The sequence below is a fragment of the Stenella coeruleoalba genome (genome assembly GCF_951394435.1).
Source record: "Stenella coeruleoalba genome assembly, chromosome: 15".
NCBI classification, from domain to species: Eukaryota; Metazoa; Chordata; class Mammalia; order Artiodactyla; family Delphinidae; genus Stenella; species Stenella coeruleoalba.
In genome coordinates, this window is record NC_137161.1 from 16,042,867 (window position 1) to 16,061,559 (window position 18,693).

Genomic DNA, 18,693 nt, shown 5'->3' on the forward strand with positions numbered 1-18,693 from the left:
ATGTGGGAAGGCACATAACCCAGCCAGGTAACTTGTCTGGGAGGTGAGCCTTCTTCAGCTAAGTCTTTGATGGCTGAGAAGAAACTCAAGCGGATACCTGTGTGCATTTTTTCTCTGTTCTGCATTTTCAGTTCTCTCCTCTCCACCTTCCCTAGGAAGAAGCCATGCTTGAGAAGTTGAGAAAGAAATAGAGGAAGCAAGTGACTGCCCCCTCCGACCAAAGAACAGAACCATGGAGTGAGAAAAACCCTGTGAAAAAGAGAGAATGGGATAGCTACCTATAAAAACAGTTTAAAATTCATCCCAAGACCATTCTCTTTGGTTTGAAAGAACTTGGTTTTCCTAAGAAAAATCTGTTGTAATGCACATGTGGCCACAAGGGGTCTCCCTTTCCTTGAAACTCACTGGTTTAAAGGGAGATGCAAAAAAGGGATGGCTGGTCACGTAAGGCCAGTACCAAATTTGGCAAAGAATTTAAACTTTTAAGAAATCAAAGTGTCCCTTTACCAATAACACAGTTTATCAGTTTAAAAAAGGAAAAACCACAGGGTGACGTTGAGTAAACATGTACTGGGAAGAGTAAGGAGTGCTTCAGTGTCAATATACTTAATATTTAGGGGGTGATTCTTCCCTCTTTGGTGACTATTTTATTAATCATGATAGTTTGAAAAGCAACTTGTCATGTGAGGATAATATTGATATTAGCTAACATTTATTAGGTGTTTAGTCTGTTATAAGCCTTTTTACAGCATTAACTCACATAATACCCAGCCATATAAGGTAGATACTATTATCCTTAATACCAAGAATCCTTTGAGATAGGTACTTTTACAGATGAAGAATTTGTGGCTTAGAGAAATTAACAATTTGTCCAAGGTCACACAGCTTGTGAGGGGCAGAACTGGGATCTGAACACAAATCTAACTCCACAACTATCTACCTGACACAGCCGATGGTAAGTAAGTGGATGCATGAACTTGTACATCATTAACTGTTTTTTAATTTGAAAACATACAGTGCTTCTTTTTTTTTTTTATGTGTGTCTGTCCAGTTTTCCCAGCATTACTTGTTGAATAGACTGTCTTTTCTCCATTGTGTATTCTTGCCTCTTTGGTCATAGATTAATCAATCATAGGTACGTAGGTTTATTTCTGGGCTCTCTATTCTGTTGCATTGATCTATGTGTCTGTTTTTGTGCCAGTACCACACTGTTTTGATCACTGTAGCTTTGTAGTATAGTCTGAAGTCTGGGAGGGTTATATTTCCAGCTTTGTTCTTTTTCCTCAGGATTGCTATGGCAATTCGGGCTCCTTTGCAGTTCCACATAAATGTTAGGATTATTTGCTCTAGTTCTGTGAAAAATCTCCTGGATATATTGATAGGGATTGGACAAGATGACTTTTAAACCCCTCCCCATTTGTGTGTGGGGTTTTGTTTTTTAAATTTTATTTATTTATTTTTATAAGCAGGTTCTTTTTAGTTATCTATTTTTTACATATTAGTGTATATATGTCAATCCCAATCTCCCAATTCATCCTCACCCCCCATTCCCCCCACAGTGGTTCTTAACCAGGGATGAGAGTCAGATTCATCTGAAGAGCTTTTAAAAAGAATGCAAGTGCCCAAGCCTTCTCCTAGGACAATCTAACTCAGTAGGTTGGAGATGGGGTGGGACTCTGTTCATGTTTTTAAGTTCTACAGGTGATTCTTACATGTACCCACCCTTGGTAGGGAACCACCGTAGGGAGCTGTACGGTGGCTACACTTATGCAGGCTGAACAGCTCCCTAGAACACAGTAGCCACCAGCCTTAGAACAGGATTATGGTGATTTGGCTGGCATTTAACTACAAAGGGTATTGAACTCCCTCTGGCTTCCAGTTTGAGATGCTCTTTCCTCTCCCCTGGAGAGCAGAGCTGGAAAGAAACGTGTGATTTTCCAAAGACCCAGCAGAAGTGGCGACAGCAGAACTCTCTGGGGGCAGCACTGAGGTGCTCTCAGCTGTGAACTGTGCAAGCAGGCTGTCGGTCAACCCGCGGGAGGAGTGAGTCAAAACCCAGATGATACAGTCTTTATCTACTGCTTTTTGCTGCATGTCAGCTTGGCAAAGAACCAGCAGTAGAGAGCTCTGAGGCTGGGTGTTTCTACCTGGGGGTGAAATGTGGGCAGAGAAGGGCTCTTTAGAGCCCTCACAACAGAGGGTTGTGAACGAGGAAGGAACCAAGTGGTAAGAACCAGGATCAGCTGGGGTGAAGGGAGAGAGGCTTTTCTATCCATTCCTTAGACAAGAACACATCTTCTGCGGTGACTTTAAGTGGCCTAAGTCATCATGGGATTTGGAGTATGACGGATTAGCCTGAAGTCAGATAATAATAGTTGAATGTTCTCAGGTCACTTCTGTGCTTGCTTTTTTGGTGATTTCTATCCTCCTCCTCCCCCATCTCACACACACACAGCTTCCTGTGCTTGGTGGCTCCTACCTTTCCCAGAATTACTCCGTGTTCCTGGTAACCCTGGGCTCAGTTGGAATTTCCAGTCTCTAGCCTTGGCCACTGCCTCTTGTCTTGGAGATTTATTTGTCCCTTTCACTGGATTTTGGTGGGAACCTGAGTGCTGGTCAGTCCCTTTGCTCTGACCCTGCCCCAAGAGCTTTCTGAAGTCTGGCCTCCCAGGCTCTTAGGACAACACAGCAAAAGAGAGCTTGGAAAGGGAATTAAAAAAAAAAAGAATCACAATCCTTGAGTATTTCTGAGACGACCTCATTCCAATACAACCAGAAACACTGTGTCTCAGAACTAGAGAGAGGAGGGCTGTCTCCCTGCCCGTCAGAACAGAGAAAGGGAGTGATCCGTGACCCATGCTTCTTGCACTGTGTTCTTTCCAGGGTTTTCCCAGGGTTGGGGGGAAGGGAGGGAATTTGGGGTTGTACTAGACTCAGACTCGCTTTATCTTCCCAACTCTTGTCTCCAGAACCTCACCTCTCTTCCTGAGTTCTCTCCTCCACTCTCAAAAGCATATGTGAACCCACGCCCCGTTCCTTTCTCTTTAGGTCACCAGATTCCTTTATGGGGTTGGCAGTGGTGTTATAACAGTCCCAGGTCCTGCGGGCGCATGTGAGTGGTGCTGGGGCTGAGATATGCTCACCTCTATGCTCTGGGGGACTCTAAGTGCTCCAGGACCGGGTGTTCTGCTGGTCTTCCTCTCCTCTCCCTGCCTGCAGACTCAGGGGACCAGGAAGGTGGAAGGGAGCTCTTACCCAAGAGAGGAAAAGCCACCAAAGCTCCCCAGCTGCCCACGCTTAGTTCTCAGCTTCCCGTCCTCATCCCTCCAACCACTCCCTGAGTCTGGAGCGCTAGCCCAGTTTGAAATACCCCTCCCACTTTGAAGGAGGCTGGGCCGGCCAGGGGGTTATTTTGGGAGCAGCTTCTGAGCTCCAATGGCCTTGTTAGGGCAACACTGACCTTTCCATCCCAGGAGGAGGGCAGGATTGGAGAGGGGCGGGGCAGGGGTGGGAGAATCACAGCCCTGCACACCCACCGGGGGTGGAGGAGAAGGGGGCCAGTCGGCTGCAGGAATTCAGCCTCGGGCTGGGGGTTGTCACCGAGGGGGAATTTCTCCTCTTTGAAAACGGACTGGGGACCCCTCCACCCCACCCCTTTCACTGCACTTCTTAAAGGGATCACACCGTTTTTCCTTTGACTCCATGGAAGCCAGGTTTGGGACACTCCGTGGACACTTTGAACCTCTCCTTCCCACTTCCTTCCCAGCTGGCAGCCTTCCTCTGGCTGAGTGAGTGGGGGCCTCCCAGGCATGGCACTGACCAGCCGACCCAGTGCTGACTTGGCTCCTGGGTTCCTTCAGCCTCGGGTGGCATCTTGCTTACCCCCTCCAGGGGCGCAGTGAGTCCGGGGGGGGGGCGGCCCTGAGCTGCTTGGAGAGAGTCGTTGGCACCACCCCCCCCATTGCCCTCTCCCCCGAAGCTGGAGGACGGTGAGGTGGTCAGGGGCTACGATGAGATGAGCGGGGGCCGCTTTGACTTTGATGATGGCGGGGCGTACTGCGGGGGCTGGGAGGGGGGAAAGGCCCACGGGCACGGACTGTGCACGGGCCCCAAGGGCCAGGGCGAATACTCGGGCTCCTGGAACTTTGGCTTTGAAGTGGCGGGTGTGTATACCTGGCCCAGCGGAAACACCTTCGAGGGATACTGGAGCCAGGGCAAACGGCATGGGCTGGGCATAGAGACCAAGGGACGCTGGCTGTACAAGGGCGAGTGGACGCACGGCTTCAAGGGACGCTACGGAACCCGGCAGAGCAGCAGCAGCGGTGCCAAGTATGAGGGCACTTGGAACAATGGCCTGCAGGACGGCTACGGCACGGAGACCTATGCAGATGGAGGTGAGCCCAGCCTGGGGCCTGCGGACCTGGGGGAGGGGCCAGGCAGGGTGAGGAAGACGGGTGGTGGGTGGGAAGATCCAGCACCAGATCAGAGGTGCCAGGATGTTATCTGCTGTGTGGCTTCGGGCAAGCGGCTCTGCCTCTGTCTGCATCTATTTCCTTGTTAGTAAAGTGGGGTCAATAACGGAGCTATTGAGAGGATTGGCAGAAGTGCTTCTAATGCAAGGCCTGCCATAGAAATACACGTTCAGTAAGACACTACTGCTACTGTTGCATGCTGGGTGTACCATCAGATGTGGAATATGCTCCAGAAGAATTGGTGTCTAATGTCAACTTTGCCGTGAAAATTATTTTCAATCAATAGATCATGAAGTATTCATTCATTCATTCATCCATTCCAGTCATTCATCCATCCACCCATTTGTCCATCCATCCATCCATCCATCCATCCATCCACCCATCCATCCAAGCATCCTTTCATTCAGTGCATATTCCTGTAGTACCACCTATTCACCAGGCACTGTAAAAAGGGTTCGATATAAAGAGGAACAAGATACATCCCATGGGTTCAAAGATAGGCTTGTGGACAAACAATTATACACAAGTATTCACAGAGTGCTGTGGCAGAAAAGAGAAGTTAGATTTGAGGAGATCAGGGGATGCTTTCGAGGAGGTGACATCTGAACTGAACCTTGATGGGAAAATTATGTTTGAGAAGCAGATAGAGAATGGCCTCAGGTGCAGGATGGGCTCCTGACTGGGCTACCAACTGGTGAGTGTCTGAGGGCCCACCCTCGAATGCATCCGGATGTTAACAGGTTGTGTCCCTGGAGTTTCTATGGCACTATGGCGGCCACGCAACCCTGGCTGGAATTGAACAAAATCTGGCTCCACATTTCCTAATTTGGTGACCTTGAGCAGTTTGCGGAACCTCTGCAATTCAGTGCAATTAAGTTCACCAGATGTTTATGCCGGACACTACACTACACACTGGGGACAAGCAGAGAGCAAGCTTCAGATTCTCCAATTACCAGATGGAGATAATCCGTGCATGCTTGCTGGACATCAGTTATCCATGCAGAGTGGTGCAAGTACGCACGTGCTGAAAGTTCCTTCTTTCCCCTCCCCAAACCACGGTTTGTGTGTGTTGGGGGCCTGGATGTGAGTCGCAGGGACACACATTTCTGGGAAACTAGAGGCCGATGTCCCAAGATGTCTAAAACGGGGGAAACCCATTCATTCATTCATGGATCACCAACTATGTGTCAGGCGCCCTCCCACAGTGAGTCCTAGGGGCCAAGGCAGTGAGCAAGCATAGTCCTCAGGGACTTCCCTGTCTGGTGAAGAAGACAGAAATAAACCGGAAAACAAACATATATGCAATTTCCAGAAGTTACTAGTGTTATGAAAAAAATAGCAGAGAAGGAAGAGGGTGATGTTTTTGGATGGGGAGTTCCTGAGAAGTAGGGTGGAGAGGACTAGAGAGGGAGGGAAGATCCCAGGCAGAGGGAATGGCGACTGCAAAGGCTCTGAGGCAGGACTGGGCTCGGCATGGGTGAGGACAGCAAGAACACCGGAGCGGCGGGATCCGCATGACTGAGCGGAACAGGCCGGGCTGATGGGGCTGCCGCTGGAGTGGCAGGCATGGGCCAGGTCACACACACTTGTAGGGCCTTGGGTTTTAGCCTAAGTGTGTCCAGGAGCCTAGAAAGGTGTGTCATCAGAAGGCCTGCCTCCCTGGTTTGTCAGAAGCCCAGACTCTCCTCCCGAATGAGACAGCCCCACATCCAGGGGGCCTGGAAACCTCATAGATCCTCTCCTACGAGTGCAACCCTCCAAAATTAGATGTGGCCACTGCTTCGGAAAATCTCTTTAATCAACCTGTCATCAGGTCTCCCAGGGGTTGTTAAGGACCTGCCCTTTGCCCCATCCTGGACAGTGTTGAGGGGAATGTGGACAAATAAGATCCTGTGATTAGGTACCATTGGGAGTCAGGCAATGCTGGATTACTCCCCTCCCCCATCATATTATTTGATCTCTTGGAGCTTTAGTTTCCTCATCCCTAAAATGGATTTATACTGATCTCTCCTAAGATTTCTCATGCGATAAATGTGTAGTTGCCATTATTACTATTAATTATCATCAATTCATTCAATAAATATTTACTGAGTGATTATTAGGAAGCCAGTGCTATGCTACACTGGGTGGGTGGTGGGCGGCTGGTGAGGAGGGTGTAGAAATGAACAGGATGGGAAAGGTTCCTGCCTTCCAGAGAATCTAAGAAAAAATTGTGTTGGGTGCCAAGCAGGGATGTGCCAGGGACTAAGGGAGCAAGAAGCAGGCAGCTAACCAGACTGAGGCAATCAGGGAGGCTTCCTGGAATAAGTGGCAAGTGGAGCTCTGAAGTACCAGAGTGAACCAGGTGACAAGGGTGGAGGACGCATGCTCCAGGTGGAGAGAACAGTGTACAAAGACTCTGAGGTCCAAAGCTTGCCATCCAGCGGCTGAAACCTTTATCTTATCCCCAGTTTTGAGAAGTACTGAGCTAAGCGATAATATGTCCCCTTTCCTCCACTCCCTACCTTACCTTGCAGTCCAATGTTACAGGTGTCTGCCTGTTCCAAACCCAAACTGGAGATGTTGACTCATTGGCAAAATCAATTTATTGGGTCATGACCTGCATTTTAAAAAATGAAAGAATAGAATAGAACAGAACAGAATAGAAAATATCAAAGTGTTTCATAGAGAATGAGATAAAGTATTGTTTCCTGAAATGTTTGTTCAGTTGGAGATATATGTATATATATACATATATGGGTATATGTATATATATAGTGTGTGTATTAAAATGTCTGTGTTTCTACATTGATGACTACCATCTACTAATATCTCCACACAAAGTACTTAATCAGGAATAAAAGATGACCCTTTAAATTAAATTCAACAATATAGAAAATTCGCACATTATTATTTTCATGATTTCATGGTAGATTAATCAATTATTCATCATGGGCAAAAAAATGTGTTTATGATTGTGTCATGATTCAAACATATATATTTTTTACTGCAGGTCATGGTCAAAAAAGTATGAATATCACTGTTCTAAAGTGACTTGACCTGGCATCTTCATGGAAGCCCCTGCCACTCCTAAATCCACAGACCTTCTCTCTTCCCCATGCTTGTTGCTTTGGCTGGAAGTTAAGCTCCAATTCTTTGGTGGGAAGGGTAAGGTGGTCAAGGCAAAGGAGCTCCAGCCTCCCAAACTCTGCCCTCAGCCTCCTGGCACCCCCTCCCCTGCCTATAGCCCCACATTCCTCCCCTGGCCATATATAGCAAAGCTAAAAATAGCTGCTGACTTAAAAGCCCAAAGCCTGCATACACCAGGTCCTTAAGTAGTAACGTGCTGCCTGGCGGTTTCCTCCCCAGAGACCCACAGACTCCAGGACTAGAAGGGCAACTAGTGATCTTTGCTTTCGTCGGATCTTGACCTGGGCCTGAGCCTTGGCCTCAGAGGCCCATAAATGGCCTGAAACTGCAGGCAAGATGTGTGCATATGTGCGTGGACTATCTGTGTTTTTCTGGGAGGTATTTCCTCAAAGAGCCATCAGATTCTCCAAGTAATCTGGTGCTCAGATAAATTCCAGAATCATGGGTCTAGTTCAATAATCCCCTCCCCAAAATGTGCAGTAGGAAAAACCAAGCCCAAGGTTGCCTTTTTTTCATGAAGTTAATAATAATAATAGTTAACATTTTCGGAGTAGGAAGGATGTGCCGGGTGCTGATCTTGGTACGTGGCATGTGTTGTGTTAGTTAAACTTTCACAGTAACCTTACGGAGAAGTACTCTTGTTACCCCTCTTTTATAGAAGAGGAAACTGAGACAGATAGTAAGTATTCTTTCATGGTCCTCTAACTGATAAGAGGCAGAGATGGAATTTGATCGTTGTAAGTGATAATTAAATATTTTATACATATTATGAATCAGTATTTTAATAAATGACAGACAACTATACAAAATAATCAGGACTGGCTACATAATTTGAGGGACACAGTGCAAAATGAAAACGTGGGCCCCTTCTTCAAAATCAGTAAGAATTTCAAGATGGTGACAAGAGAGCATTAAGCCATGTTCAGGACCCTTCTGAGCAGGGTCCTGTGTGACTACACCGGTTAAATGCCCATGAAGCTGGCCGTGACAGTAGTAGCAATGGTCTTGACCATTTGTTGAGTGTTTACTAGTTTTTATCAGGCTCTGTGACAATAATAATAACTGTCTCTACCATTTACGGAGTCTTTACTAGTCTTTATCTCTCAGGCTCTGTGCTAAGAATCATACGTTCATTATATTAGTGAGGTTTATTTTTCCTTAACATAATTTTATATATATATTTTTTTACTAGCTATCTATTTTATACATATTAGTGTATACATGTCAATCCCAATCTCCCAATTCATCCCACCACCACCCCACCCTGCCACCCCGGCTTTTCCCCCTTGGTGTCCACGTGTTTGTTCTCTACATCTGTGTCTCTATTTCAGCCCTGCCAACCGGTTCATCTGTACCATTTTTCTAGATTCTACATATATGCATTAATATATGATGTTTGGTTTTCTCTTTCTGACTTACTTCACTCTGTATGACAGACTCTAGGTCCATCCACGTCTCTACAAATGACCCAATTTCGTTCATTTTTATGGCTGAGTAATATTCCATGGTATATATGTACCACATCTTCTTTATCCATTCGTCTGTCGATGGGCATTTAGGTTGCTTCCACGACCTGGCTATTGTAAACAGTGCTGCAATGAACATTGGGGTGCATGTGTCTTTTTGAATTATGGTTTTCTCTGGGTATATGCCCAGTAGTGGGTCTTTTAAAAAAATATTTATTGGAGTATAGTTGATTTATAATGTTGTGTTAGTTTTAGGTGTACAGCAAAGTGAATCAGTTATACATATACATATATCCACCCTTTTTTTAGAGATTCCTTTCCCATATAGTCCATTACAGACTATACATAATCTGTAATACAGAGTAGAGTTCCCTGTGCTTTGCAGCAGGTTCTTATTAGTTATCTCTTTTATATATAGTAGTGTGTATATGTCAATCCCAGGCTCCCAATTTATTATTGAGGCTTCTTAACAACTCTCTCATCTACTACACTAGCGGCTTTCAAATTTTTATGACCACAGCCCACCTTAAGATACGTATTTCTCATTGTAATTCTATGCACACACACACAAAAACATAAAACTGGAGCAAATCATCATGAAACAATATTTCTCTTCCTATATGCTGTACTTGCTCTTTTCTCTTTTATGAGATATTATTGATAGAATTATTGTTCTCTCTTGTTGAGAGAATTAAATGATGCACTGAATACTTAAAATACTTAGAACAGTTTTAGGCATGTGGTTAGTGCTCTTATTATTATTATTACATACTGAAACACTGATATTTTTATGTTTAAGTATGAGACCTGGGTCAAAAACACAACCTTCTATGCTCTGGACACAGATTTCTTTATCCTTCCCAAAGCTGATGACTTAAGCTCATTTTAGCCCAATTGACTCTGAACATGGGAGCTAAATGAATTTGCCAGGCTAGAGGCCTGAATAATACCTGATGTCACATTATCTGGGCCTGTGATATGGGTTCCACGAAGCAACTTAACCTCCATATTTCTTTACACATTTGCTCTGCAAAGGAATATCGTTTCTATTGATCTATGTGTCTATCTTTGTGCCAATATCACACTGCCTTGGTTCGTGGAGCTTTAAAACAAGTTTTTAAATCAGAGTAAATCCTCCAACTTTGCTCTCCTTGTTCAAGACCGTGTCGGTTATTCTAGATCATTTCCATTTCTATATAGATGATAAAATCAGGTTGTCAATTTCTACTAAAAATGCCTGATGGAAATTTGATTAAAAATGCAGTTGATGGGTTTTGCTGAAGTAGATTCGGCACAACTTCACAATTAAGATAAGCATAAGAACCAAAGGCAATTTGTAAAGGAGTGACTGTATTATCTCTTCACTAGAGAATTTAAGAGACCCATCTATGGACACTGTCTTGTTGCTTTTTAAATTCTTTTTTTCCATTTTCTTGGATCCTAGTTAGTTTTCTAAAAATGTGCTGCATCGTTCATACTGATGCATTCGTTCCATTCATTTATTGTGTGATTATGAGTAAAATAATTACAGAAAAAATGCATTTGATCGACACATCAATTTGGAGAGAATGGACACCTGAACAGCGGTGAGCCTTCCAATCATGGACATGGTATATATTCCTATTTATTTAGATCTTCTTTAATTTTGTTCGGCAAAGTTTTAGAGTTTTCAATGTCTTGCACTTTTTTTTTTGATAAAATTAACTAGTATTTTACTTTTTTATGATATTATAAATGGCATTTTAAATTTCATTGTTCCAATTGTTCACTGCTTTTTCAATCCTTTCACCTTGCTAAATTAATTTCTTAGTTTTGGTGGGATTTTTTTTGGGGGGGCGTTGTTTTTCAGATTTAAAAAGAATGTCTTTTAATTTAGAATTTCTTGATTGCTATTAAAACTCAAGTGTAGAAGTCCTAAGAGAATCTGATGGGACTAAAGGAAGCCTGTGTTACTTAAACACTTGGGGCTTAGAGTAGCCAGATCTGGGTCCAAATCCCAGTGGGACCACTTCTTAAGTCTACAAACATAAGCGTATCATGTGATCTCTTTCACCTTCCATTTCCTTTTTTCCATTAGGGATGTCAAAATCTCCCTCAAAATGTGATTGAAACAATGAAATGAGATAATACATAAAAAGGACTTAGCAGGATGCCTGGCACAGAGGAAATGCTGAAACATATATTCTCTTTTCTGTGTTTCTTTCACAGTCCAAAGGGCGAACTAATTCAGGATGGCCTGAACCACACCTGCCTCCGTTTGGGGAAGAATATTTCAGTACAAAACCTAGCTTTTGATTTTGGAGCACTTAAATAAGCCAAGACTTTGCTTAGTTCTGCCTTGGGTCCTGCCAGTGTAGATGGAACCCAAGTCAGGCATGATTCCATTTCGAATGTAGGATCAGCATAATTTAACCTCATCTTGAAAATCTCATGTCCCAGTTCACAGCCAGGGGGTCAGCGTGATAGTCATCTGGGCTGCTGTCACAGCAGCTTCTTGGCATTTATCCGGGACTCCAGGGGAGCAGAGTGGACCCTCAGTGAGACCGGGAAGTGGATGTCACTAGTCCTCTCTGCAGCCTTGTTTTCTGGGATGCATGTGTCCAGTTGGCCAAATCTCCCCAGACGTACCCCTGTCCAAGGCCAGGCCCTTGGCATTCATCGAGCTGGCTTGCTTCCAGGGCCTGCTAATTTCATGTCCCCAGCAGCTGTTGCTTGGACCAGCCCTGGCTGCCACACCTTTGTGAGGAATGTCCAGTCTCATTTTCTAAGGTCCCTGGTTGAGGGCGGGGTGTGGGGTGAGGGAGACAGGCTTGCTTCCTGCCATAGACCAGAGGGCCGCCCCTGTTCTCTCCTTTCCTTTCCCAAGCCAGAGCCACAGAGTAGGTGGGCTTTGGGTCTGGTCAAGACCAAGGCCCCTACTTACTCGTGCATAACTGGGAGTCGACTGACCCGGACCCGCCTGGCAGAATCGAGAGGGCGATCCAGGGGCAGTGGGAACTCCAGAAGCCTCTCCCCCTAGGCGAGTAGTGAGCACCTTGTGCCTGGAGGTATTCAAGCATGTGCAGCTGACCATTGTTTGAACCGTGTAGAATGGGGGCCGCACCCTGAGGCCTGAGGGTGGGCCGCAACCTGCAGGAAATGCTCTGTGTGGCACGCACAATGTTTTTCTTACTTTTATTTTTAATTAAATTTGAATCCTTTGTGAATACCGTCTTAACAAAGTGATCAAATTTCACATCATTGATGACAGGACAACCAGAAAATAGGGGCCTTTGTTGGGATGTACAGAGAAGGACACAGCATCCCCTATATAATATTCCTGCTGGGAAGGTGTGGCACAGGGTAGTTCACGCAGGGCCTGGTAGGCCATTGTAAGTATCTGGCTTTTACCCTGAGAAAAATGCGGGCTATAACAGTGACATGCTCTGACTTTGCTTAGAGGCTTCCTTTGGCTACTGTGTTCAGAGACGGTTTGGGGGCAAGGATGTGGTGCAGAAAGGGTAGAAGCAGGGAGATCAATTAGTGTGTCTATTGCAATGAGACATGACGATGGTTTGGACCTTCAACCTGGATCAGCAGAGGTGGGGAGAAGTGGTCGAACTCTGGGTCTGTTTTGAACCTGGAGCCGAAAGATTGGGCTGATAGATTGCATAGGGGGAGTGAGAGAAAGAAGAGTCAAGGAAGCTTCCAAGGCTTTGGCCTGAGCCACAAAGGATGGCGTTGCCCTGAGCTAAGCTAGGGTGAGGGTTTGAAGAGGGAAGGTCAGGAGCTCGGTGCTGTGTACTGAGAGTCAGCAAAGCCCGTTAAACACGGCACGTGGGCGTGAGGGTTGTGGGCGGGCGTGCACACAGACAGGGAGCCCTGAGCAACCAGTGGGGGGTCTGAGCCCAGGCCGTCTCCCCTTGATCCCTTTCCTCCCCCACACTCAATTATTTCTGGCTTCCAAGGCCCTCAGCGTTGTTGAGCTGACCCAGGGCCTGGCAAAGATGCTTCCCCCGAGGCCCCAGGACTGTCAGCATCCGCTCAGTGTCACCTGATTAATCCCCTGTTGGTGATCCTGCGAAACCAGAGACAGTGGAGCTTTGATGGGAGGTAGCATTTGGGGGCCACAGGAAGGGACTTCGGGACCACCTCGCAGGCGAGCCAGAGAGCAAGGCCTTGGGATTGTTACAGGAAAAACGGAAGAGCATCTATATGCTCACCCAAAGGGACTGTTCAGTTAATTCATAAGACCGTGCCAGGAAGTACGAAAACCATTAAAAAGACCGAGGCAGAACTACACCTCAATAAAAAAAAAAAAAAAGTTTAAAAAGAGAGAGAGCGAAAAAAAAAACAAGACAGAGACAGGGACTTCCCTGGTGGTCCAGTGGTTAAGACTCTGAGCTTCCACTGCAGGGGGCGTGGGTTCGAGCCCTGGTCGGGGAACTAAGATTCCAGTATGCTGCACGGCGCAGCCGGGGGGAGGGGGAAAGGACAGAGACAGACCCACCTATACTCATATGGAAGGGAATCTAAGGCATTTTAAGCAAACAAGAGCCACTGGACAAATATTTATTGCGGGGGGACGGTGTTAGGGTGGGGAGCAGCTAATCTTTTAGTTCACTTGTGATATATACAGGCTTGTAAATAAGTAGAAAAAGTCCTGGAAGGACTGAAATTGTTAACAGTGATTACCTCTGGGGAGACAATACAAGAGTTTTTTATTTTAAATACTCCTCTGTTGTTTGAATTTTATGCAATGGGCATGTGCCACTTTGTAAGTTTTTCAGAAGTGCTCTCCCCGCAACACATAAACGTTTATATGCTGACATGTTAAGAAGCCTTCAGGGTACAAAGAGAGTTTGGGGGCTCTAAGGAGAGTCCCCCAGAATCTAGGCTCAGATCCCAAATGAGTTCCCTTCATTCTGCCCCACTCTGGGGTATTCAGCTCTTCAAGGCAAAGCAGGATTGAAAGGGCAAGGAAGGCAGGTGATCTGTTCCTTAGTCCCAGCTGAGCTACTGCCTGGCTGTGTGGCTTTGGGTAGGTCCCTGTACCACTCTGTGCCTAAGCTTCCTACCCTGTATAATGAGGGGCTGAACCACACTTACTCCTGGAGGTAAGTCGATTTCTCGCACATGCAACATCAGCTACTTGACTGTGGCTGCCCGGAAAGGTGGTGAGGGGAGACTGCTCCGCCTTATTAGGATTCAGCATCATGATCGATTAACAATGTCTGTTGTGGACACAGGATGGGGAAGTGGTAGCCCATGTGACAGATGACTTGTTGCCTTGGACTAGATGGTCTTCAAGGTCCATTCCAGCTGTGCCTTTCTGGGGATTGAAATATTCTCACTTACCCCCGAGTTGAGGTTGTCTATGACCCTGTTGTGCATGTGTGGATATCAGGAACGCGACAGTCTGTATTAGCTACGGGGCGCTGGCATCAGCTCCTACTGGTGCATGACGGCCCATTGTTAAGTTTTCAGGAATTTTGCAAGCTGGCTGTTCGACCGCTGGTAGCTTCACTGGCCAGGGTGGGAATATTTAGATGATGGAAATTGGCCGACGCGATGAATCAGGGTTGTTTGTTTTTCCAAAGAGCTGTTTTACCAGCATACCAGGAACAACGTGCTAATATGAAATGCACTTCTCTCCTTCCCACCCAAATTTAGGGCAACCAACCCTCCCAGTTTCCAACCCTCCCGGTTTGCCTGGGAACTGTCCTGGTTTTAGTACTGAAAGTATTAAAGTTTCTCGGGAAACCCCTCAATCTCAGGCAAACGGGGATGACTGGTCACCCTGCAATCCTTTCCCAAGAAGTGAAGGGAGCCAACATTTATCGAGAGTCTGAGGTCTCTGCTAGATAACTCACAGGACACTCACAGCAACCCTGCAAAGAAAATTGCTTTGCTTCCTTTGCTGAGCAGAGATAGACTCAAAAAGAACTTGTCCAGGGCCGGGTACTCATGTACTCATTTGACAGTATCTGCTGGATGCCTTCTCTGGGCATCACATTGAGAGCTGGAGGTGCTGTGGTGAGCAAGGCATTGGGTCCCTGCCCTCAAGAGCGTGCATTCTAACAGCAGAGACCAGCATTGGACAGTTATTTAATTACAACATGGGATAAATAATTTGAAGGGCAAGTAGAAGGGTTTATGAGCTGATAATGGGTGAGCCTAGTCTGGTCGAGTAATCAGAGAAGGCTTCCTTGAGGAAGTGATCTTAGCCTTGAGGCTGAGATCTTAAGGATGGGTGATGGGAGGACCACATGGTGCCGGACAGAAGGAATATTGAGTGCAAAGGCTTGGAGGTGGGAACGGAGCATGCTGTGTTCAAGAAAATGTGGGGGCTTCCCTGGTGGCGCAGTGGTTGAGAGTCCGCCTGCTGATGCAGGGGACGCGGGTTCGTGCCCTGGTCCGGGAAGATCCCACATGCCGCGGAGCGGCTGGGCCCGTGAGCCGTGCCCGCTGGGCCTGCGCGTCTGGAGCCTGTGCTCTGCAATGGGAGAGGCCACAGCAGTGAGAGGCCCGCGTACTGAAAAAAAAATAAATAAATAAAAAAGAAAAGGTGGGAGCACAGAGACTGGGAGAGAGAGTGGGATACATGAGGCTGGAGCGTTGGCAGGGCCCAAGCCAAGAGGGCTTCGTGGGTCACAACAAAGAGTTTGAATTTCATCCTTACAGCAGATGCTGTGGGACACCCTCAGACACGCCGCAGGAGCAGGGTCCTCTTTTCCCCAGCCGCCGGAAGTTTGGGCTGCTGATGGCTCATAGCTGGCCATTGCCCTCTGTCAAAAGGAGGTACCTCCCTCTGGGGGTAACCCACAGTTAAGGACTAGTTGATACAGGAGTACAAAGACCCAGCCTCCTTGCTTTGATTTTGGACAACTCTGAAGGGCCATACCAGCTCCAGAGATCCCCATGGGATCCAGTGAGGCTTTAGCTGCAACTGTTCGACTTCTTCCACTTATTGAAGCCTGCTTCCTTCCTTATGGCTGTTTGCCCTGAGAGCCCTCCCCCCAGAATCACCCACATGCAATCTCAGTCTCAGAATATGTTTCCTAGGGGACAATCCTCCCTCAAGGTACTGGGAAGCCGTCACAAAGTTTTACGTGGGGATAACCTGATCACATCTGCATCTTACAAAGGAGATGGCTCTGGCGGCAGCGAAGCATGGATTGAAGTGTGTATCTGGGGAGGCAAAGACCAGGGCAGACGCTACTGTAGTTAACCAGGGAATATTGGCACAGCCCTGCACTAGATGGACGGAGTGGAGATAAAGGGAAGTGGGAAGAGATTAAAGAGATATTCAGAGTCAGGTCTGTTTCCAAAACCCAAGCAATTTCCATTATTCTTTGCTGCTCCCAAAGATGTCTCAGGTTTGACTTGCTCTCTCTGGGACACAGGATCCATGGTCTTCATCAAGGTGGGATGGGTCCCCTATAGTCAAGAGCATCTATGTGGCTGTCCATGGCATGGGCACGTGTGTTCACCACAATGTGCATTCCTGGTTTACCTCATCTGATTTAGGGTGCCTGGACAAGAGCCGTGACCCTTGGACTCTTCTGGCGCTCACTCCCCTACCTGCCATGCTCTATCTTAAACCCTGTCTGAAATCTATTGTTGACGCTTCCATGGTCCTGCCCAAAGATCTTGAACTAACTTCTAAGACTACGTGAGAGGATTTGGAGAAGGATCAGAGATGGCTGTTGGACAAAATAGACAATATATAGACAAGATAGCGGCCATGGGTGGGAAGAAGTGATGAGAGTTTGGAGGAAGGAAGGTGGCCTGGGTAGGTTTCTGAAGCAGGTGGCTTTGAAAGTAGGCTTTGGGGGATTTGGGGAGGAAAACTGAGAAGGTGAGCTGGGACCAGGTCATGAAGACACTGAACTGTCAGGTAAGGACTTCCATGGGCAGTGGGGACCTCTGGAGAGGAGCTACTCCTGATTACTTTCTCTCCATCTCTGTTCAGTCCCCTAGGGACACTGACAGTTGGACACTGACAGTTGGACAGTTTCCTAGAAATAGGCAGGTGTCACCGGCCAGAGGGGATGGTGTTCTCAGTATTCATTCTGTATTTGGAGGCGGAATCCATGGTCTGACCCACAGGTCTCTTCTCTGTCTCCCCTTGGGTTTCCGAAACGGTCATGCTTTCTTCCGAGCTGAGGTTTGGGTGAGGGTTTCTGAACCTTTCACTTGTAAGAGGTATTCTGAGGTTCTTAGAGGTACAGAGGAGAAAGCACTGGCCAGGATGCTTGACTGTGATCACCAACAACGGCTACACTGGTGTGATCATGAGCAAGTTATTTACATTTTTTTTTTTTTTTTTGCGGTATGCGGGCCTCTCACTGTTGTGGCCTCTCCTGCTGCGGAGCACAGGCTCCGGACGTACAGGCCCAGCGGCCATGGCTCACGGGCCCAGCCGCTCCGTGGCATGTGGGATCTTCCTGGACCAGGGCATGAACCCGCGTCCCCTGCATCGCAGGCAGACTCTCAACCACTGCGCCACCAGGGAAGCCCTATTTACATTTTTAGTGTCAGTTTTTCCCACTGTAAAATCAGAATGCTAATACTTGTATCTGTTTGGATATTTTTTTCTGTCTGCAAGTAACAGAAAACCCTAACTCCAGATGACCTAAACTAGCCCTTTCCAACAAAAATATGACATGGGCTCCAAACATAATTTAAAATTTTCCAGTGGCCACATTTAAAAAGGTGAAATGAATTTTAATCACATCTTTTATTTAACCCATCACCCCAAATATTATAATTTCCACATGTAATCAATATGTAATTATTAGTGAGATATTTTACATTCTTTGTTGTACTAAATCTTTTTATTTTTATTCATTTATTTATTTATTCATTGGCTGCACTGGGTCTTCGTTGCTGTGCGCTGGCTTTCCTAGTTGCGGCGAGCAGGGGCTACTCTTTGTTGAGGTGCGCAGGCTCTAGAGCGCAGGCTCAGTAGTTGTGGCACGCGGGCTTAGTTGCTCTGAGGCTTGTGGGATCTTCCCAGACTAGGGCTCAAACCTGTGTTGCCTGCATTGGGAGGCGGATTCTTAACCACTGCGCTACCAGGGAAGTCCCTGTACTAAAACTTTTAAATTCAGTGCTCAATAACCACACGCATCTAATGGCTACCGTATTGGACAGCACAGACCTTGTTTAATAAGGATATTTCTAATCACACATAAACAAGAATCCAGAGGTAGGCAAGTCTCAAGACTGGTTAATTTGGAGGCACAACAGCATCAGCAAGAACCCAGTTTCCTGCTACCTTTTTGCTCTGCCATCCACAGAGTGTCAGTTTTGTTCTCAGCTAGTTCCCCTCATGGTCCCAATATGGCTGCCACAGCTCCAGGAGTCATGTCCACATGCGACAACATCCAGCAGAAAAAGAGGGTATGTTTCTCCACAAGTATCTCTTCAGAAGAACTAAGAACTCTTTCTTGTCTCCCTTGCCCCACACCTTTTGCTGACTTACCTCAGGTCTCAATGCCAGAGTTCATCACATGTTCATATGCTCATGTCTAATCCAATCACTGGCAAGGTGGATAGTCTTGAATGCCTGGCCTTTTTTTTTTTGGCTGTGCCTTGCAGCTTGCAGGATCTCAGTTCCCCTACCAGGGACTGAACCCGGG

The 18,693-nt window shown here is 46.6% G+C and overlaps 1 protein-coding gene across 2 annotated transcripts in view; it reads left to right on the top strand.

The window, feature by feature from the left end:
* Window positions 1-3,574: 3,574 nt before the first annotated feature.
* JPH2 (junctophilin 2) overlaps window positions 3,575-18,693 on the top strand; it is a 60,198-nt gene continuing 45,079 nt past the window's right edge. For both annotated transcript variants that reach the window (XM_079946231.1, XM_079946232.1), the window contains exon 1: window positions 3,575-4,394. In XM_079946231.1, coding sequence (XP_079802357.1) covers window positions 4,016-4,394 — 379 coding nt within the window. In that variant the 5' untranslated portion in view covers window positions 3,575-4,015. The remainder of the gene's footprint in view (window positions 4,395-18,693) is intronic.